This window comes from Gobius niger (genome assembly GCF_951799975.1).
Source record: "Gobius niger genome assembly, chromosome: 9".
Classification (NCBI taxonomy): Eukaryota; Metazoa; Chordata; class Actinopteri; order Gobiiformes; family Gobiidae; genus Gobius; species Gobius niger.
In genome coordinates, this window is record NC_136860.1 from 30,184,102 (window position 1) to 30,208,067 (window position 23,966).

The 23,966-nt window shown below is 38.7% G+C and overlaps 1 protein-coding gene across 1 annotated transcript in view; it reads left to right on the plus strand.

Moving 5' to 3' along the window:
* The window catches only part of LOC306967602 (partitioning defective 3 homolog B-like), a 388,088-nt gene that overhangs the window by 14,944 nt on the left and 349,178 nt on the right, over positions 1-23,966 (plus strand). Inside the window, exon 2 of the mRNA XM_079562684.1 lies at positions 5,332-5,433. Within this exon, the coding sequence (XP_079418810.1) occupies positions 5,332-5,433 (102 nt within the window). The remainder of the gene's footprint in view (positions 1-5,331; positions 5,434-23,966) is intronic.

The following is a 23,966-nucleotide window of genomic DNA, read 5'->3' on the forward strand; positions in this document are numbered from 1 at the left end:
TGTAATGGTCACATGTTGATTAAAGTGTGAGTTTACGATACAGTGCTTTACCAGGGGTTTAGAGTCTTTCTACCCGCTCTAAATGTGATCGAGTAAACCTTCTGTTTTTCTTTCAGCCAATTGGAGTTAGGGTTTGGTTTTACCATTTACTATTAACTTCACAGTCATTTAGGCCAGTGTTTGTCAACCTTTGTTGAGCCAAGGCACATTTTTTTCATTGAAATAATCACGAGGCACACCACCAGCAGAAAATGTTCTCATCAAAGTGTCTTGGCTAGGAACACCGTATAGTCTCACTAGCCACAATGCCTCAATACATCACTAATTACTCTGCCGATCACTAGACAGCATAGACACTCAAAAACTGTACATTATTTGTGGATAATAATGCATTTGTTTAAAAAAAAACAATAACAACTAGGTGAGATTGGATAATTTCCCAAGGCACACCAGACAATATCTCACGGCACACTAGTGTGCCACGGCACAGTGGTTGAAAAACACTGTATTAGGCCTTTGTCCCCATGTCCCTCTTTTTCATTTGTGCCTCATGGATTGTAACCTACAAAAACTTGTGTTAACCTCTTAACCTCCGCCTTTTTCGAGTGCATTTTCACCAATCGAAAAGCTTTTTGATGTGTGAGTTTACAGCCTATAGGCCAGTGTAACGCCTCATTTGAAAGCATTTTGAAAAACATAACTCATCGTAAGTTTTCTATTGCGTTGTAGCTGCGTTTTTTTTTCTCCACATTTTACGCTTTTTGTTGCTTTCTTCGTCGCTTTTTCCCCCTTGTTTTTTGGCGCTTTTTGTCGTGCTTTCGTCACATTTTCATCATGTTGATTATTGCATTTTTGTCCTCGTTTTGTATTTGTGTATATTTATTTATTTATTTTATTTATGTATTTCAGGCAGTATAAAAAAAAAGCATCATTCATTTCAACATAAAAAAGCAAGCTCCAATTTTGCATGAAAGTGGGTGGGAAGAAGAAAACTTATTTAATCACATCCCCATTTCACATTAAGGCAAGGCAAGTTTATTTGTAGAGCACAATTCATACACAAGGCAGTTCAAAGTGCTTCACAGTTGCATAAAATTACAAGAAAACAGATCAAATCAATAAAAACATCAACATAAAATTCATTAATTACAGTAAAAGTAAGATAAAAGAGTGCAGATAAAATACTTTTAGTCATATGCATGGGCAAAAAGAACTGTTTTAAGCCTGGATTTGAACATTGTCAGAGTTGAGGCCTGTCTCACATTCTCTCACATCCTGTCTCACATCATCCATTAATATTCACTCTGAGCTTCCCTGTTACATCTTCAAGTGCCTATTGCCCATTCTCAGTTTTAGACATTTTGATTTCAAATCAGTGTTTTGTTACCTTTATTTATTCAACGAGTGACGGGCAAACTCAGGCCCAGAGGCCAAATGAGGCCAGTCAAGTCCTTCGATCTGGCCCTCCACACACAATAGCCTAGATCAGCTCTGAGCTGAGCAACACTAGTGTATCACTGATTTAAAGAAAGGTAGTGCTCATGTGATGCTCTTTTGTTGCTTAAAAAAATGAAATCCTATTAATTTCACTTGTTTGACATACCCTACCCTCCAAACCACGACTGACCCAGCTCTATGGCTATAGTGCAAAACCCAATTTTGCCCTTGGATAAAAACTCTACCTGCTTTGTACTCGGGAAGTAAGATATTTCAAGTTCAACTGTCTGGTTCCACGTTTTAATACTAAAATAAGCAGTTGCTTCTTGAATAAAACCTGGTCTGTTAAGGAAATTGAACTATAGACATTCAGAGAAGTGTGGCTGAGGCAATAGTCAGAAAACAATACATTCTTGTGGAGGAGGCTGTCCCGGTGATTTAACTTTTTGTGAAAGTGTAGGATGTTGTGGATGAGCTGAATTGCGCGGTCAATGTGGCAGGACACGTGCAAAGACAAGGAGTGGGTAGTGGACTCTTATCATTGGGCCAGGGCTGCAAGAACAAAAAGTAAAAAGGCTACAACCTATTCACAACAAAAAACATGAAAATCCCCTTTCACATATTCTGTTAATGTGGCTCTAGACTTCAGTTTATTTGCACAGGGAGGATAAACATTCTGCAGAAGATAACGGTTAAACAATGTGAACGCAATGTTTTAAAATCCCACAAACTGATGACCTGGGTTTCAGCTGTCCGCTCTCACAATGGACTTACATAATGACTTTTAGCACTGCAGGGAAGGAGGGAGGCTACAAGTAAAACAAACAAGCCCTGTAATGTTCCACTATTGTGTAACTGCACCGCTACAGTGTTTTTGCATTAATTCTACAATGAATGTGCTTTTCAGAGTCTAATGCTCAGTATTGCAGGAAGTTACACGAGCAAGTTTTATTGACAAATCTTTATATAACTTTATAGCGAAAAGTAGTATATGTAGTATGCATATAGTTTATTAAAGGTATTATATCACAAGTCAATCCGGGCTGCTTTAAGCTGCAGTAATATCCATCCATCCATCCATCCATCCATCCATCCATCCATCCATCCATCCATCCATACATACATACATACATCCATCCATCCATCCATCCATGGAGCTGCCTAAATCACATTGCACCAGCCCCCTATGGCTCCTCCTGCAGGTGGTGGGTCACAGAAGGACGGCCTCACGATTCTAACCGGGCCTGTTGGTCTCTCATAAGGGGCTTCGGAACCGCTCGGAACCCATCACCTAGGACCAGTTTGCCCTGGGAGATTTTCTTAAACATTCTACAGCTAGAGATCCTCCTGTGATAACGCTGTGTTAGCTACAATTAAAGGGACCAGGCTGGTTTTCGTAAGAATAATTTTCGAAATCTCGGTCGGACTGTTAGCATTGGAGCAGCGCGAACTACACGTCACGCAAGGGCCGAGTCTACAATGAAGATCCCGCCCTTATGCCCTTATTAGGAGCATGCTTCGTCAGAGCTGTGAAGGAGTAGTCTGTAAATATCGCCATGATTTCCCCCTTGAACGTGGTTATTTTGTCAAACGGGGAGGAGTGTGTAATGATGGTCTATTAATATTATGTTTATGGCCAGTCTACAATGAAGATCCCGCCCTTATGCCCTTATTAGGAACATGCTATATCAGAGCTGGGTAGAAGGAGTCTGTTAATCCGGCATGATTTCCCTCTCGAACGTGGTTATTATGGCAAATGGGGAGAAGTGAGGAAACCTAGTCTATTAATATTATGTCTATGGAATGTTCATATACTAATAGTTTGCTCATTATCTTGATAAAAAAACAACTTGGCTTTTTAAGTAGCTCTAAACATTCATAAGGCTGTACCAAGATAACTCTCACAGTGCTTCTGTATTACACACTTATTGACTGAAGGTTTTTTACTTTACAAATTAAGCTGTCACGATGCGAATTTGTAAAGACTTCACTTTCTAAAAACAACAACTCCAAGACTTAATCGTGGGAAACATTTTACCTCAGGCTTTGCGCTTGACATTTGAATTTTTTTGAACTTGTGACGCGCAGGGACACATTTCTCTCCTCCTGCCCAGAGTTTGTGACAAAAGGCTGACCCTGAAAGAATGTTTTTGGACACGGGGCAGCTCCTCGGATGGGTCCGGAGTCACGCTTGTCTCCGGGCTGTTGCTCCCACTGCTCGTTCGTCCGTACGTGTGGGGCGGCTTGTATGTGCGCCTTGTCTCGCTATGTTGTTGAACAAGCAGCTCTATGTAGTCAGCTGTCCGGAGCAGTGTGGATGTCATTAATCACAGAGGCAACACGGCACAGAGAGCAAGGGGAAACAGCCAGAGGAGCCCAGAGGAGGCAATCTTTACCGGGGAAGCAAGGAGGGGGCACACAGCCAGCGATGGAGGAAGGAAAGAGTCGAGGAAACAGGTGGCTAAACCTTGGCGTTCAGGGCGGAAGGTTAAGTAATAAAATAGATACTGATAGACTGAAATTACATATTCTTCAGCATTAATTAGTATTGCTGTAAAATATTAGAATTATGTCACATCTCAGCCATCCAGGTAGTTAATTCAATGCTATAGGTTTGAAAACAAAACAGCTCCACTCATGTTTTTAGGTAAATGCCCTGTATTTCGTTTGCCATCCACAAAGCTTCCTCAAGTCTTTCCGAATGGTGAAACATTGGCATCCATCTAAAGCAAGCCAGTGTTCCTTCTACATTAACATCTGGAAAATATTCACACATAAAGCCATAAAATAAATCACAATGTTTTAAAAACAGACAAATTAGACTTCCAGATTTCTCATTGCAAAACAAGCAATCAAACCTCACAGTGTGATTAGTATTTCCCACTTCCAATTCCTCAAAGTACAGTAGTAGTTTGCGTACTGCTTTTTGCTGCATTTTCTTTTATGCTGGAAATAACCAAGGATTGAACTTGAGATGCTGTCGTCATCCTTAGGGAAGCACCGATCCAATACTTGTATCAGATATTGGAGTCGAGACTGGAAAAATACGACATCGAGGATCGGCTACAAATATCCGATGTTGAACCGTTACAAATTTTGGCTCTAACCGCTTTAAAAACACAACTTTCACCAACTAAGTCTCAGTGAACATGGGCATGCTCTATCTTGTTTTGAACGGCAGAACCAGGAGAATTCAATTGCTGAGTTTCAATCTCAGCAAACATATTTTTGATTGTTGACCAAAATGCCGCGGCTAGCAACAGGATGCTAGTGCTAGGGCAGCATGCTAATGCTAACAATGCTATCAATCAATTATTCAATTTATCGAAGCTGGAACAGAAATTATGATTGGATCACCTTATGAAATAAAATAGCCACTGCTGGAGTGGGCAAATGTTTGTATTGTAGTTTATGAATTGCAATAACTGATATTATATTTGTAATTCACAAGTTGTAATGATCTGTAATCACTTGCTATCGTTACACTGTGAGTTCATGTAACCTAATAGGCTATCAAGTATAATTAGTAGAAAACTGGTGATCCTTGTGTAATGTTTTTTCCATTTGTTTATTAATAGGTATAATTTCTTGCAGACGAGGTGTTACAGATCAATGATGAATTATATAATTATATATTATTGATCTCACACTGGAGAAAAGAGGGACATTAATCTTTTTCATTCACAGCAGCCACTTTTAAGAAAGTCTCTTGGTATCGGTTAATATCGGATATCGGCAGATACTCAAACCCCCATTAGCAAAAAAGCTTGATTGATGCATCTCTAGTTATGCTTTTATACAGACAATGCAAAGCTTTGAGCAAAAGTGAAACATTTAAAGTAGTTTTAACATCATGTTTTATAAATTTACAAAATCCTTGTTGTGTTGTTCCAGGAGGGGGATTTCTTGGTTCGGACGCATCATCTGGAATACTGCGATGGAGGAATACTGGACCCTGACGATACACTCAGTGATCTGGTGGAAGACAGAGACAAGGTAAGGCATTGTTACTGCGCCTTTGTGTAAAAACAAAAGACCAAACTGCAACAGAGAAGAGGTTTTACTTCCGGCTATATTTCTAATTCTGTAAATTTTGAGGATCCAGCTGGTTTCTACACTTATTTGTCATGAGTTGCTCAATATTGAGAAGTTATTACAGATTGTTACAGAGCACATTATACTAACAAGGTACTGTAAAATAAAGTGATACCCTCTTTTTTATGTCAGTAATTGATATCACTATTTTTTCCCCCCTTATTCACCGGCAGTGTCTCTTCTTAATTCCATACATTGTTATTTGCAGTTACAGCACATTGCCCAGGAGGATTCAGTTTCCTATAGACTGAAGCGCTGTGTGCAGAATACAGTCAGGTGCATCTCTTTAAAATGTGGCGTATTGAGCTGCAGCGGCCCATAAGCGATTCTCTTGGACCGAATTGCGCCTCAACAGCAAAATTCAAAGGCAAAGGTTTTAAGCTGCCTTTAGCAATAGCCACTGTCATTAGCAATTCACTTTTGGAGACTCGGGGAAACTCCATCATCCTATTTCCCCTGGAGCACTGTGTCCTTTTTTTCATTTCTCTCATTTTATTGCCCATATAGTCTATATGAATGTGATTAATAGCTTACATTAAGCCTCTTGTGCAATGGCTGGAGACCTTTAGTGGATTTGCAGCCTTTTTAGTGGCACGGAACATGAAAGCAGCGTCAACATGTTTTAATGAGCCGACTACATTTTTTATTTTGCTCTGAAAAGTTGGGGGAAAAAAGCTACCGGCGATAAAATGTAGTGCACCGAGTGGTTTCTTGTCCCTCGCTCACACTGTGTGCCCTTAAGGAGGTGTGAATTCTTCAGAATTTGTTGAAACTAATTAAGAACAAAGTTGCAATAGTTGGCAATTTCCTGCTGGGGCTGTAAAAGCAAAAGGAGTAAGATCGTTTGATATTCAATTTGACCAGCCTTGACTGTTGTCCGTGTCAAAACTAGGAAAGATTATCCAAAATGGATGTTATTAAGTTAGTGAACTACAGTATCAGACCTTTCTTAGTTTCCTTTTTTTAGACAGAATGGTTTATTAAAGTTTTTCAATGCGGACAAGGTTTATTAACACAAGAGAGCTATTACTTACCCAATAGCATCATTTTTTCAATCATTTGTTGAATATTATGGCTACAGGGCTGTCAAGATATTTACTATATCGACTTATCGTTCAGTCAATGACAGATAAACATTACATTTTTAGGCTTATAAGTGATCGTCTATGTAATACTTTATTTTTCACTGTAAGTAAGTTGTATTTCTTGCTTTTAGTGGGATGTTTTAAGATTAAGTACTTTTCAAACAAAGCTGAAATGTCGTTTATCCAATCCAATCCACTTTATTTATATATCACATTTTATAAACAAGTGTTTCCAAAGTGCTGCACATAAAATCGGCAATATAGGAATAAAAAAATATATATATATATATAATAAAATCAAGTGAAACCAAACTATACATTCAGCTAAAACGATAAAATAGTTTAAAACATAAAAAAGATGCAATAAAAAAAGAAGTTTAATAAAATTGTAAAAACAACTAGAAATGCAATGGCTGCGCCATTGCGATTGACTGCGGAATTGCGGGAAGCGAATGCAGAAATTGCATAAACTGTTCAAATTGCATACATTGCTTAATTTGCATACACTGGTAAAATGCATAAAATGTCATGTTGCATAAACTGTATAAACTGCATAAAGTGGTAAAATGCATGAATGGGTTAATTTGCATAAATTATGTAAATTGCATAAACTCTTTAAAATGCATAAATCCTAAATGGCATAAACTCTTAAGTTGCATAAACGCTTTAAAATGCATAAACTGGTTAAATCCCATAAAGTGGTTACTTTGCATAAATTGTTAATGTTGCATAAACTTTTAAATTCCATAAACTGGTCAAACTGTTGAAATGGCCTCAGTGCTTGATTGGCAGAAGCTGCACAAATGGCTGAAAGGCCTGGAGTCTCCCCATTGGCTGGATTCCCCCATACACACTAATGCAAAGATTTCAAACTCCCGTATAAAAAAACTGGAAATCTGCAGAAGGCCAATTTTTTCTCAAAACCCACAAGTTGCAGAAGCTGAACATGCACAAAGTGCAGAAATTGCAGAAAATGCAGAAAAAAGTGCAGAAAAGCATGGATTTGCGGCAGCCCCATTATAAGTCAATGGGAAAAATCTCCGACATTTTGGCCGATTGCGGAAAAACCATAAGTTGCAGAAGTCCCAAAAGTAATAGCACCCTTCTCCTCAACATGCGGAACATTTTGATGCATAACTTGCATAAATTGCACAAAGCATGAAGGTGCTGAAAGCTCTAGAAAATCGGGAAAAAGATGGAAGAGGAATAATAATAAAGAACATGAAAACCAATAATTGACTGCGGAAGAATTCCGCAGTCAATCAATAAAAGAAAATTAAAACAATAAAAGAAAATAAAAGACACAGAGGACAGAGGACCACACAACTCACGCGGTGTTAGAAGCCAGAGAATAAAAGTGGGTTTTAAGACGAGATTTAAAACACTCCAGGGTGGGGGCCGTTCGGAGCAGAGCGTTCCACAACTTAACGCAATAGTTTCGTGGCTCAATGTATTGAACGTCAAACTCTGTTCTCGTGTCAGGCCTAATTTCAAACAATGTGAGGTCTCCTCTGGGGTGGGCCATATCGTATCGCAAATCATTATCGCAATATCATTTTTTCATATAGAGCAGCTTGAACCGAGCACATTTTCTCCAGTTTGGCTTTACCCCAGTCCAAAAGCTTCTGGAAAAAAGCTGTGGAAATAGCAACAAAACTGAGACGAAAACAATGATGGAAATATGACAAAAAAGTAAGAAAACATTGACAAAAAAGTGACGAAAAATTGATGAAAAAGTGGCAAAAACGTCACAAAAATGTCACAAGAAATGGACAAAAAATTGACGAAAAAATGACAAAAATATGACAAAAAAATGACAAAAATGTGACAAAAAAATTACAAAAAAATTACACAAATGTTGTTAAAAAATGACGAAAAAATGACTAAAAATGTGAAAAAAATGACCCAAAAAAAATGACAAAAATGTAATAAAAATTTTATTTAAAAAAACCAACACAAATTTGACAAAAAATGACAACAAAAAATGACAAAAATGTGATAAAAAAAAATTGACAAAAATGTAACAAAAAATGACAAAAATGTAACAAAAAATGACAAAAAAGTTACAAAAATGAGTTGACTACCCAACAAAAAAATGATGGAAAAAAAATCTGATGACGTGAGGAAAAAGATCCTCTCGGTTCAGGCGGGAGTTAAGAGATTAACTTTCCCGCCACTATTCCAATAATCCGCACTTTCCTTCGCAACTATTCCTTAACTCTGCGGCTTCAACTAAAGTGACTTTCTGATCAGTTAAAAAACTTGCTATATTTGTATGTCAGAAGTGGTGTTGCACATGGTTCGGTTTTTACAACTATTTAAAATATCAGGAAAATCAAAAATCAGGCATTTTAGCCCACGACAATCACAAAACATGCCCTCCAAATCCTGAATGGACTGACTCGTGTCGACTGTGAACTCGGATGACTGAGGATCTTCCGAGACATGCCTCAGTCTTACACCGTAGACTATCTGGTTTGGATCATGATTGTCAGCAGTTCAGCCCTCTGACATGTGAGACTCACTACAGCCTGTGTGTGGTCCGGTGCTCCATCAGGGACCGGGGAGATGACACAGTAAGTTTAAAGCCAGGGGCCATTTGACTTTGTTACCGCTTCAATAACACAGTCACGAGAGCGGCTCACAGCCCCAGGGATTACTATTATGAGCCTGTTCAGTAGCGTTCAGATCTATAGAGCCGTGGCCTGGATTGACCCACGAGTTCACACTTAGCCTTTGACACTGAGCGCCTCTGGAATTGACCTTTGCTGCGCTGCATAGACACTGTTTTGTAAACAAAGTCAGAGAGGCCAGAATGATACAGTCAGGACATAAAAGGAAGACCATAGATATTCATGTAGTGAAAGAAAACACAACATGATTGGATAGACAGCGGCAATAAAACGTTGTGTTTTTAACTTATTTTATACCCAAAATATGCTGGCTACTTATAAACCTGATTACCTTTTCTACATGTGAAGTAGTGCTGCATGAAATAAGAAAAAAATTACAATAATGACGTTGTGTATTCTACGAAATCAAAACACACATTTTAATTATTTTGTCTTTTTTTTTTCATCACATTGTGTCAAAACAAGACTCTAAAACATATAAAATTAGGACCATGACAAGGCAAAAAAGATAAAGAATTCATTGTAACATAATGAGTAATACTGAAGAAATCCATATCTCGGGTGGATTAAAAACGTAAGTGATTTCGCAATATTTTGTAATATATTGTGGCTTTTTCAAAGGATTATTTTTCGAGGTTGACCAATATGGTTTCTTTTTTATGGCCATAACGTTTTTTTCTGGGATTTTGATTGGCCGATGCCAATATGCACCACTGATAATTTTGGCTGATTTTCTTCTTATTGTTTTTTTTAAATGTCTCGTCTGTAATCCTGTGTATGATGCTTCTAAACCAGGGGTCGGCAACGTCTGGATAGATAATTTTAAGTAATATTATTGCACAAATCAGAGATCAAACTGTCGATTCCTTTACAATTTCCACTACACCCATTTAGGCTGTATATGATGTACAACACTGGCATTTGTTAAAGTTCAGCCTAAAATTGCCTTTGTCTTTTGACGATGATTAAAATCGGCCCACCACCAAGCCAACTTGCCTACTCCTATTGTAAACTGTAAAATGTGTCAGTGTTCAACTGTGACAGCTGCAGGGGCGCAGGGCGGATTTATTCAGAGCATTCATGTTTAGTCGGTGCTTCAGAGGGAGCTCATTTTAAAGGGATATTTCAGGATTTTTGACACAGGGCCTCATTTCCTAGTTATCCAGAGTGTTGATGATTTCTGGAGATTTTTTTTTGTAATTCAAGCAGTTCTTATATTTGAAGAATTTCGTGGCGCTAGGCTAGTGCTAGGCTAGTGCATTTCTACGATATCAGCTAGCCTGCATTAAAAACAGTCTTACGCACCCCACAGAGCACTTGAGGCAAATCACTTATAACGCCAGACTGACCATATAAATGTCTGTGTCGATATAGTAATTTTAACCATTTTGCATTTAAAGTAACTTGTATTTGAGCAGCATCAGCTTCGTGGTTGTATAAGCTACGCAGCGGCGGAGTGATCTGCTGGAAAATAGTCCCTCAAAATGCGATCATTCATGTGATGCAAGGTCAGTTATATTCCAAAAATTATTCTATCGACACAAACATTTATATGGTTTGTCTGGTGTTTTAAGTGATTTGCCTCAGGTGCTCTGTGGAGCGGGTCAGACTGTTTTTAATGCAGGCTAGCTGATACCATAGAAATGCGCTAGCCTAGCACAAGCCTAGCGCCACGAAACTCTTCAACTATAAGAACTGCATTAATTACAAAATAAAATATCTCCAGAAATCAGCAACACTCTGGATAACTAGGAAATTAGACCCTATGTCAAAAATCCTGAAATATCCCTTTAAAGACAAAAATCAAACAACAAAAAACAAAAAAACCTGGAAAGTTGTCACATTCTGTTCTGGAATATCGGGCTTATATCGACATTATGAGTGAAAGGGGGTGGAGATCGGAAAGAGACATTCACCAAATTGTCTCTGCGCCTAATACTGCGATATTTCACTTCATATTGTGCATAAGGCAGATTCAGACCCCAGACTTGGTGAGCCGCTGTTCTCACCGGTGTCTGTCTGCTCTCCTTTCCTCAAAAACTTAATCCAGGAGAAGTGCACTACAAAAGAGGCTCTTTCTCCGCTGTCCTCATTTAAATATAAACGCAAAATAAAGTGCGGCTTGCTTATTGTTTGAAAAATGAATTGGAGATACAGAAATAAACTGCACAGTGATACCCAGCCAGAGCAGGTTGTGAGCAGCGGAGATTGCGTGCGAAATGGAAGTGTGAAATATTCATTGGATTTTGGAGCGAGTCTGTGGTGGTATAATACCGAGCCCAGATGAATAAATGGCTCCTAATCCCACATGAGTGTTTTACTGTAGGCTGCCTTAGACTCAGTGGCTTTAGGTTTGAACTGTAAAGAAAATAGGAGCTCTTAACGCCTGCTTAAGATGAGAGGTTGAGCTGCTTTGAGAGGCCTGCTGTAGAAATAGATACTCTTGAATTGTCTGCATTGAACACTGTGTTTATTGTATGGCTATATTGAGTAGTGATGATGCTCTGCTGTTGGAGATTTTCTGAGTTGCTGCCCTGACTACTTATGCAACTAAGGAACTATGCAACTCTGGCACATGTGGATGAAATTGAAGCTTTGGTGATTTGCCTCCTCCAAGGCAGTAAAACCCTGCTTTGCAATGATAAAGATATGGCATAAAAAACACCGCCTGTTAGGGCTGAAAGCTATATCGTCATCGTATTGTTATCGAGATATGAACATTCAAAACATTAAAATTGAAAAAGAAAGATATGTATGATAGAGATTTTCATCAATAAAACTGCACTCTTTTGTATTATGTTTTTATTTTTCTGAAAAATGCTTGCTTTTCACCTAACCCATAGTTATATCGTATCGTATCGATATCGAGATATCTGGCATGAATATCGAGATATGAAATTTTGTCCATATCGTTCACCCCTACCGCCTGTCCAAAAATAAAGTTGCTACAAAATTAAGCCGTTAATATTTTGCTCAACCGTTTGGGAGAGTACACTTTATTGAATGATGTGTTGTTTCTGATTCTGCCGATCTCTACCATTCTCTATCAAGTGTGTAATACTCAAAATATCCAATTTAGATAAGAGTTGGACTGGTTTGGACTGATTTATGCTGGTTTGGACTAGTATAGACCTGGTTTGGACTGGTTTAGATCAAGTTTGGACTGGTTTATGCTGGTTTGGACTAGTATAGACCTGGTTTGGACTGGTTTAGACTGGTTTAGATCAAGTTTGGACTGGTTTATGCTGGTTTGGACTGGTATAGACCTGGTTTGGACTGGTGTAGATCAAGTTTGGACTGGTTTATGCTGGTTTGGAGTAGTATAGACCTGGTTTGGCCTGGTTTAGATCAGGTTTGGACTGTTAATGCTGGTTTGGACTGGTATAGACCTGGTTTGGACTGGTTTAGATCAAGTTTAGACTGGTTTATGCTGGTTTGGACTAGTATAGACCTGGTTTGGACTGGTTTATGCTGGTTTGGACTAGTATAGACCTGGTTTGGACTAGTGTAGATGAAGTTTGGACTGGTTTATGCTGGTTTGGAGTAGTATAGACCTGGTTTGGCCTGGTTTAGATCAAGTTTGGGCTGGTTTATGCTTCTTTTGAGAACTTTTAGACTGGTTTAGACCAATTTTAGACTTATTTAGATCAGGTTTGGACCAGTTAAAAAAAAAAAAAAACGTTGTTTGTCTCCCAAATGGTTAGAAAATCCTTTTTTTTTTATGGTTGTGGGGATAACATTAAAGGGTTAAAGGTCACACACTCTAACATTTCATTGGAACGCCTTTAGCTTTAATCACAGCAAGCCTTAGTTGTTGCATTGTTTCATTAAGCATCTGCAATGTCAAAAGAGTGTCACATACATTTTTCACCAAGATCTTGTATTGGTGATGGGAGAGTGTGACCACTGAGAAAAGCCTGCTCCAGCACACCCCAAAGATTCTCAATGGGGTTAAGATGTGGGCTTTTGAAAGTGATCTCATGCTCCCTGAACCACTCAGGGAGTGAGACCGATGAATCCTGGCATTGTCATCTTGGAATATACCTGTGCCGGGTAAAAAGAAATCCATTGATGGAACAACCTGGTTATTCAGGATGTCCAGGTCGTCAGCTGATCTCATTCTTTGGGCACATTGTGTTGCTGAACCTAAACCTGACCAACTGCTGCTACCTCAGATCAGTTAGTTAAATTTAGGTGGCAAATCTTCTTTTGGTCAGGCAGTGTCTCTTCAATTTTTGCTGTTTGCTGACTGAAATCGTACTTTTACCGTTTTGAGTCCACTCTTTGATGCCTTAACTTACTCTTTAGGGCGGAGGAACAGGGCAAATGAAAGAAGAGCAGCATGAACCTTATGCATTGGGCTTAGCATCTTTTTACAGACCTCTCTCACGTTGGAACTACCCATATCCTTCATATTTAGAAAGAGTTTTTTTTTAGAAATTAGCCTATTGACGTGACCTGTAATCTATCTGTGTTGCGTTTAATTGGGCAGCTTTCCATATTAAACATAAACCTGCCCCAGGATTAGGATTTTAAATTAGCATTAGCACTATAACCTGGCACAAAGCATCTTTCCTGACTTTATCTTCATCAAGCTGTTTCTCTTCAAGTAAAAGCCATACCATATCGAGTCCCTGCAGTAATGCACACTTTAACTGCATACACTATCTTAATTTACAGAATAATTTCACTTGCATTCAGCTCTTCTGCACTTTACCCAATGCACCATTTAAACATCACGTGTGCATAATGCTACGCTGTTTTTTGGCATGTCCATTACCGATGAGCATGTTCAGCAGGTGATATATTCTGTGCCCAAAAACTTATGCATTACCTTTTAGAAAGCCCCCCCCCCTCAACCAAACCCCCCACTGCCACAGTTTTTCCCATTAGCCTAATGTCTCCCTCGCACACTGTTTTCCAAGCACACTCCCAGATTTATGCCAAAGAAAATGAAAAGTAAGCAGGAAATATGGATCCCCATCAGCATTTTCTCTGTAGCTGGAAGTGTAATTCCTAATGTATTTTTGCCGTCTTGTGGGTGTTGCAGAAACAGCCTCATAGAAGGAGGCCGGGGCTTGTTTGAAAGGTTAGCTGGTAATGGATGGAGAGGGAGAGGGGAGAAATGCAGTCGCCTGGTCTCATATTGATGTTCATCTGTGGGACATAAACTACAGGCGCGCACACAATGGAACACAGCCCAGAGCCCCCTTTGCACAAATCACCGCTAAAGCTACGTCAGATGTGACTTAGATTCATGTTTATTTGTTTTCTTTATGTGGCCATGCATAATGTGATAAGAACTATGAGAAATTCGGGTTGTTGTACTGACATCTTGTACAGCAGGCAGCTGCTTAAAAGGCAACGCGCTCAACCAAACCAGTGGTTGTGGATGAAAGGGACAGGACGATGACACCATTGAAAGCAATGCATCTTCATATACATCTTTGCTATACTCAATGGATAGATGTTCTTTGCCAAATAATATTTCGAACGCGGTACTTTGATCAGAAATAGTAACTAAAGTTATTATTGATGATAGCTTAAAGGGACTATACGGAGTTTAAAAATGTTAAAGTTAAGTATTTTCCTCCTCCTACATGTTTCAACAATGTCCTAATGTGTAGAATGAACCCAGACCTGTTCACCACAACTGCCTCTAAAATCCTGCACTGTCACTCAAAACAGTGTTAACTCGGGTCCAAAGTGCCGTCATGCACGAGCTTAATATAGAAGGTGCAGTTACACGTATGACCTGAGGTGGCATTAGTGAGTATAAAATGGCTAACTTGCGCCTAGTCTCTTTAACATAATATGAAAACCTTTCATGGAAATGAATTAGAGATGGAACATTTAGGACCCATACCTGTTTTGGCTCTCACCATTTTACATTTTAATATAGGCATTATTTTGAAGGACAGAACCCAGAGAATTCAGTCGCAGAAATAGTTTTAACCTTTGCAAATGTATTTATGATCTCCAAGCAAAATGCAGGCTTAGCAACAGTATGCTAAAGATACCATGCTTATGCTAATGGATGCTAATCAAGGCAGGGACAGAAACTATGACTGGATCGCCTGAAGTAGCCTAATAAAATATAATCGGCCGCTGCTGGAGCTGTTATGAAATGGATATTTGTAATGTACAAGTTGTAATGATCAGATCACTTAGTGTGAGTTGTTACATTAATGTAACCTAATGTATATACCCAAGGATATTCAGTGTAGAAAAGTGCAATGATCGTTGTTAAATATTGTTACATGGGTTTATTCATAGACATAATTGTTAATTGATCTGTAACATCTTGTTTGTAAGAAAGGATAAGACTTTATTGAACTCGAGGATCATTCACTTTTTCACTCATAGCAGCTGCTTTTAAGAAAGTCTATTGGTATCGGTTAATATCGGATATAGGCAGATGCTCAAACCCCCAGTATCGGTATCAGAAGCAAAACAAAAGCTGGATCGGTGCATTTTAAGGAACAATATAATGTTTTGTGATAGAGATGTTTTTCTCAGGATGTGTGTAAAAATACAGATACGTATAGTGCTACTTTTGATGCTCTAATGTGTATTAATGAGGGTGGTCAACTTTGTGTAATGCGATCATACAAATCATACAAAAGTCAGGTACAACTTTACGGGACGCAACATTTTTAGTTTATTTAGGATAAAGTTTGCATTACTGCATCGTAATATCTATTGTAGTGCGTTGGAAAAGGACTTGTTGTAGCCCTTATGTACTGTATTACGATAGTAGTGACAATAGTGGTGTGTTCAAAACTTTCAGTCATTTGAGTTTCAGAATTCAGTGCTTTAAACCATGTTGTTTTTTTTCCCGTCCGCTGCATGACTTGCTGCACGCTGTTTTCTCTCTTTCTTCACTGCTTTTCTCCTTATCTTCTGCCTCTAGTCTTATTTTTATTACCCATCTCTCCTGTGTACGTCTGTCATTTTGATGAACAAAATCTGAGCCCGTCCTAATGAGGCAATTATGGCCCAGTTGAAAGGGTTATTATGCATAATGCAGCGGTGCCAGCCTCTGTAAACCACCATACACTCTGCTCTGTCACATATGAATACATTAGGGATACCCAGAGGAGCCCTTCGAAGTGTGCAGCTCTGCTTACTCTGACAATAGACTGCAAAGGACACTTTCCAGTGCAGGAAAAAACAGTTTCCCTCCAACAGGGAGTCACGACTACCTTCTGATCTGTTCTATCGAAAGGCTTTTCTTTATTAAAAGTATGCCTTGAGTGTGTGGTATTTGTGTAACTGAATCACTACTGTGTTAAGTGTGACTTCCAAGGTTAAGTGCTGTGACATGAATGACAAACTCCTCCGCTGCTTGTCTTTCGCACACGCCCTCCACAGCCATGTTTCACTGCAGTTTTCTGGTCACCTTTGGCCCCGCGTCCCTCTGGTGAAGTGGCGTCCGCTGCGAATAATATTGACCTTCCTTTAAAGAAAGCAGCGTGGATTATTGCACTCACACTTTGAACTGGTTTCATTTACTCGTGTTGTGGATGCCGTGTAGGTGGGTCTGTTTGGATTATAAAGGCTTTGTAGATGGATGTTTTATAGTGAACATACTGTACTGGACTGTGAAAAATGATCCATGTTATAAAAGAAAATACAAGCATTTATTTTTAGCTAACGCCTGCTAACAAATCGATGACACTGAAATGAACGTAGTTTGAGTGCACAATTGCTCAGAATGGGTCCAGTTATGGTTTATGGACTTTAAAAGTGTTTTCAATCTGCAGGAACTATTAAAAACTTAACAGTTTCTACCCCAACAACTAAACTAATTAACTTAAGTAAAGCCTGGTTCACATGGGAAGATTTAAAAATTATTGGCAGATTTTCCCAACCTGAAAGACCCCACACAATGGCAATAAAAAAAAAAATCATGGGTCTAACAGTTTTGGTCGTACAGTGTGTGGTGTGCAGCCACACGGCGAAGTCAACACATCACACACAAACCGATATCATTCAAGAACACGGGAAATCTTGCAAAACCTCTTGAGATCAAACGTGACTTCAGGGTAAACCAACTTGGCGGATGAAGAAGAGGCAGTTGTTTGTAGTTTGTTTTTAACTGAAGAAAAAGTCCACTTTCTGGTGCACCATAACAGCTGTTTTGATTTTGGATTCCTTTCCTTCCTGGTGCTTCCTCGCCACCTCGTCACCTCGCTTTCTGTTTGACTACACATCACAGTCAACAGGCTGCTGCACGTTTGTCCTTGGGGCTCACCACACCCCATGGAAATTCTGGCCAAAACAATCCAATATCCCTGATTTGATGTCAGAGCGGTCCCAACGTCTTTCCGAGCGGATGAGAGCAGTCTTATCTTACTATAATCGGAGGGTTCTTAAAGGAACAGGCCACCGTTTTTCCATACTGAGATATGTTCTTACCTGAGCTTAGACGAGTTGATACGTACCTATATCGTCTTTGTGCGTGCCCATGGAAAAGCATGGTCGCTTCTAACTTCAACCCGTTTGGAGCTATAGGAATATACTGGGAGAGGTCAAATGCTAACAACATCTTTGGTCGTTTTGCGTAACTGAGGGCATGCACAAAGACCAGACAGGTATGCATCAACTCGTCTAAGCTCAGGTAAGAACATATCTCAGTATGGAAAAACGGTGGCCTGTTCCTTTAAGATTATTGGAAGGGGAGAATTGGGGCTAAAATCGCCCAAATTATCCTGCCATGTGAACCAGGTTTAAGACATATTATACAGGTATGAGCTGAAACGCATTGGCTTTTTACCCCAGTCATCCATGTAAAATAAAGGCTTTTTAACTTTTCGTACTTTTTTTGAGTCTTTTTTTGTTTTGCTTTTTAACATCCATATGGTTTTGATGAGAGAAGTTTGTTTTAACATCAGTTTCACTGAAGACTTTAAAGGCGTTTGCTTTTGGTCTGCTGCATTGGTTTTGAAATATATCAGTCATTCCCATCGGATGGGTTCATTGGAGACACTTCTGAAGTTCAAAATCAAATTTGACTTCTGCTGACTTTTCAAGTAGTAATGCAGGTTTGTGTTTAAAATGTGCATCGTGAACTCAATCTTTTCTTGAAAACGTCAGAAAATCACAAATACACATTTTCTCAAGTTCAAGTAAAGAGAGATGGGACGTGCCCTTTGTAGTTCAGTGTGTAGAGCATTTACCCCTTAACTAGAAGAAGTGTCAGTGCATTAAGGATGTAGAAAATATCCACATTTTGGCCAGCGAGGCATTTCTTTTTGACGAAGCCAGGACTATACCACTAAATTACATCTGACCTTCACATTAATCAATCTCTCATGGCTGTCGACACTCGTGGTTTAGAAGTTTTTCAATAAATATGGGTAGCTGATGTATGGCTTAATCTGGTGGGGTGATTTACAGTCGCTGTCAGTCCATGTAATGAATACCTCCTCAGTTTTGATGGACTAAAATTGGGTGCGTGATTGAAGTTTGAGTGGAGAAGCTTTAAACGACAGCTATGACTTTGTGCATGTGTTTAAGGACATGCTCAAGAGTACGGATCTGTCTCGAAAACTTCCTCTGTTTCTGTGGAGTTTAGACAATCAGTTTTAGACCATGCAGGTGAATGGAGACTTGTGGAATAAAGCAATGCTGTGACAACAAACAAGCCGAGGCAGCAGTAGAAGTGATTTGCTTGGGGTTTTATATTCAGAACTGACCTTTGCATACGTGTTTGTGAATGGTGCATGGGGGGAACAGAGAAAGTGTGTGTTGACGTTTGTAAGGAAGCTCCTAGATTCAAATCAGAAGCGCAAATCACCACTTATCTTGGTTTTAATTCCTCTAAATACCATAGGTTACGCAATAGGTTGTTTGTGTGCTAGATTTTGTTAGATTGTCAATGTAAAGGATAAGAGCCTAAATAAATATGCAAACAGAATATTCAAAAATGTGTAGCCTAATCCTTGTGTCTTGCTGCCTTGAATATTGAAACTGCTTTTTCTGCTGGTCTGGAAAAGAAAAAACACCTTTGACAAGCAAGTTTTTATTCCTTGTGTTGTATAGAGATGAATAACCAGGGTTTGGCATAACCTTTTTTGCGCACTGGGATTAGGGGTGTGACAATATATCGATTTTGCGATACATCACAATATTTTGCGGGGCGATACGATACTTTTTATTCCGATATCGATGCTTTTGATGACGTCATGCATATTAATGAGGCTCTTAGGGCAGAGCTACAATGTTAAGCACGTGGGCCAAACACTGTCACGCAAATATACGACATAGTTTTTACTATTATAAATACGATTATTTTGTGGTCGATATATTCCTTTTGAACAACAGAAACTGTGGTTTCTTGTTTATTTAAATGTAATGAAATGATGCCACTGACAGATCTACAGTGTGACCCATTTTCAGCGAGTAAGTCAGGGATCATTTATTCTTCGGTGCATAGTTATCGTGAGCCATGTATTGTGTATTGTATCGAATCGTATTTGCCACCCAATGCATAGTTTACGATACACACTTTATTTAGGTTTTGACGTTCTTGCTCATTATTGTTATTACAAGTAAGAATGTCGGCTTTGAAAAACCGTGTCTCATAAAATACATTGTTTTATTATTTCATTTTCCTTTTCCATACTAAATTTGCTGGACACTCAGAAACTGAGGAATGCGTCCGATTTTCGGATCCAGATAATGATGCTGGCCAAAGTGATTAGTGAGAGTAAAAGAATTTGGCAAGTTGGCTTGTGTTGGTATCAAGCCTAGGGATGGGAATCTCTGGGTACCTCACGATTAGACAATACATGATACATGACTCACAATAACATTAATCTCACGATACGCTGATACTGCAATAACTGATATAAATAACTTACGATACATCATGGTTTTTAAAAAAACATGCAATTTTTGACTTTTTTAACAATAAATAAATAAGTGGATTAATGATCCCTGACTTAAACACTGAAAATGGGTCTATGGATTTGTCAGTGGCATCACTTCATTTACATTTAAAAACAGGAAATCACAGTCCTATTGAAAAGGACTCCAAATTAATGTTATTTATGATTATAAAAACTATTATCAAAAGTCATATAATTGTGTTTGGCTTACAATAATGCTGCCCTCTACTGTTGTGACTGAATTCTTGACCGTTATTGTCCTATTAACTGAAAGCACTGCTACCTCATTAATATGCATGACGTCATCAAAAGTATCAATATCGGAATAAAAAGTATCGTATCGCCCTGCAAAATATTGCGATATATCACAAAATCGATATATTGTCACACCCCTAATCAAGCCATGACTTAAACCTTTCCAATACATTATCTATACTTTGAATATTTAAAAGCAGATTCAACCTATTCTGCCCTTTAAATACCATTGTGACTTAACCGTGATTGCACCCTCGACACAAAAGGATTGAGTGTACATGGGCTTTGACTGCAGTCTTGTATGTTCTCCTGTCGGTCTCACATGAACACACAACACAGATGGACGCTGCACTGTCACATGTGGCACATTTTGAAGAGCCCTGTAATGTTCCATTAGTTTGATTGCTTACAACTCGTCACACATGATGACTGGCAAACCCCAGCATCGAAACAAAGCTCAATTAAATCACTTTTTTAATGCTTTTCATTTGACGGCTGCCTTTTATTATTCGGCATTTACAACAGCCATTTGTGATGGAAGTGATGTAAGGATATCATTTATGCAGTGATACAAAGGGTGGAGGAGCCACACACATGCACACACACAGCAGCGTCCTCTCACTGTGGGGAGGCAGTGGAGTGGAATAATGGACAAGGCGATGCGGGAAAGAGGGCAGATTTTATCATTCACACTCTCTTAACCACCAGCCATCTGCTAAGTGCGTGCATTCTTGTCATTGCTTTGTGTCTATGGATACGTGCATACACGAGGATATGATGAGCTAATAATGTCACTATATTGTAGAAATGGGATGACAACACGTCCGTCAACATACTGGGTGTATCGGCTATCGGCTGATGTGATTCAAAGTGCTATACAGGAGGTATTGAGTTTTTCTATTGAATTTCACTGTTTTAATTTGAATCCATTGAAAAAAAATCACACCAGCGTATTTTCCAAGACCTTTCAACCAAATATTATGACATTGAGTGAAATATTTTTGAAAAATACAAAAGCAGATAAAGGTATGGATAAGGGTTTTAATACAAACCTTTTCACTCTCAAAGGAATAGGACACAGTTTTTCCATACTGAGATATGTTCTTGCCGGAGCTTAGACGAGTTGATGCGTACCTGTCTGGTCTTCTGCCCTCAGTCACGCAAAACGACCAAAGATGTTGTTAGCATTAGCCTCTCCCAGCATATTCCTACAGCTCCAAATGGGGGGAAGGTAGAAGCGACCAAGCTTTTCCACAGGCACAAAGACCAGACAGGTACGCATCAACTTGTCTAAGCTCAGGTATTAATCTATATTAAGATAAGATGATACTTTATTCAAGTGAGTGTTAATGATACCGATACCAGTGATAAGCCTTTGATTCGTTTTATCTCTGAGTTTGGGTCAGTCACCAACCTCAAACAAGCAAACAAACAAACAACAATCATGAAACAATCTTCTGCGGCAAAGGTGTATCACAATATATAACAAAACAAGATTTTGTCCCTTGAGTACAGGGATGTGACACCGTCAAATTTTGAAAAGAAAGATCACGACAGTCTATGTGACTAACTTTACTGAAAATGTCTTCACTGTCTTTATCCATCCATCCATTTTCTTCCACTTTATCCGGGTCCGGGTCCTCCACCTGTTCTGGGGGGACCCCGAGGCGACACCGGGCCAGCTCGGAGACATAGTCCCACCAGCGTGTCCTGGGCCTTCCACGAGGCCTCCTCCCACTGTACAATGCATGAGTTACTGTACTGAAAAATACAAAAATGTCTTTTTCCACATGATTCACATTAGGTTCATTACCCTGGGAAGCATGTGACATTAAAATCCAATTATTGTGGCTTTTAAACATCTTATTATCGATGATTATCAAAAATAAAGTCAGTACTGTCATTCCTACTGTCCCGTTGTTTGTTGAAGCTGTATTAAGTACAAACTTACTGATGGTGCTTTATGAAACACTGATGGCACTACTGTTTTAAGAAAGATTTCATGACAATTACACATAGGCACATTTGTTAAATAATCACAAGAAACCTCTTTTAACTGCAAATTTCCTGAGAATACAAAAAAACCTTACTCTTTTAGTCATAAGGTGACATACATCAGTCAGTGGTTCTATTTTTATACAATTATTATAATCACACTTTTTCACAATGTCAAAGGGGCTTAATCTGCTAAAGGCACATATGGTTACAAAAGAGAATATGTATAATAGAAAAAGTACTCAAATGCAAGCCACGATAACCCTGATAACTTTTAAAAGCCCATGGTATATAATGCCCTGTACAAATGGCTTGCATTGATTGAAGTTGGCCAAGGAAATGCATTGTAATATAAAGGTGTATTATTTCTAGATTGGCAGGTAGTGTTCATTAGGCCATAGGAAAGTGCAAAAGGGGAGCACTGGGGACAAGCGGCTGACAGGCTGAAGGCAGCACAAAGGCACAGTACAAAATAGGCACTATATGAGCAGAAAGACTTACTGTACAATATAGAAGAATAGACCAGAGACTGGGCGAAGGTGACAAGCAGCAGTGAGGTTCATTATGTCAAAGATCTCAATGTTTTTTTCTCTTTTTTTCCCCCGCTACAAGTTGAAAAAGAGGCCTAATGATGAGCCAAGACAGGGCGACCTTTAAGAAAATGACCATTAATTGGACAAATTCAAAGTATAAGCTTGTTTCTTAACTTCTAAACTCTAGAGAAATGTTTGGGTACAGCAAAGGAAGTACGTTGGCTCTGCTCATGATGTGAAAATAATTAGACAAGGCTTTGCAAATGAAGAATGATGAAGAATGATTGTTTATTCGGTTACAAAAATATAAAACAAAAAGTACAGTATGTACTGCAAATTCGTCACAGACAAGGCGGGTAACCGAAAAGGTGTAGGCTGAAGCCGTGGCTTATTTTTCCTACCCTGTTTACAAAACAACAAAACAACATCTACCCATCAAAGACGTTACAAAAAAAACAAATGTATACAATATATTATATATATATACATTCACACATATACAGTACACATTTTTTTTCTTTACTGAAATAATAATATGGTAAATTGTAAATACAAATGCTTGTTTGTTTCTCTATTCCAATTTATGCACAACAGTAATGCATGAGCTTAACTTAACCACATTTTCTTAGGCATTTTTTGTATATTTCTCAAAAATTAAGGTTTTAAACTGTTTTTTGAAATAATGAATGGAATTGCTCCTTTTAAGATCATTGTTGAGATTGTTCCACAAGTCGACCCCTTTGACCGAAATAGTGTTCATTTTAAAGTTTGTTTGGACCATTTGTTTTTTAAACATGTTTTCTCCTCTCAGGTTGTATTTCTGGTCCCTGTTTGCAAACAGACAAAGTGTATTTTCTGGCAGTATTTTCCTATGGACTTTGTACATAAAGACAGCGGTGTTCAGGCTGACTAGATCACAGAATTTAATTGCTTTAAATTTGCAGAATATTTCGTTTGTTGGTTCATTATACGGAGAATGATTGACTATCCTTATGGCTTTTTTTTGTAAAATAAAAATAGGTTTTGTGTTTGTAGCAT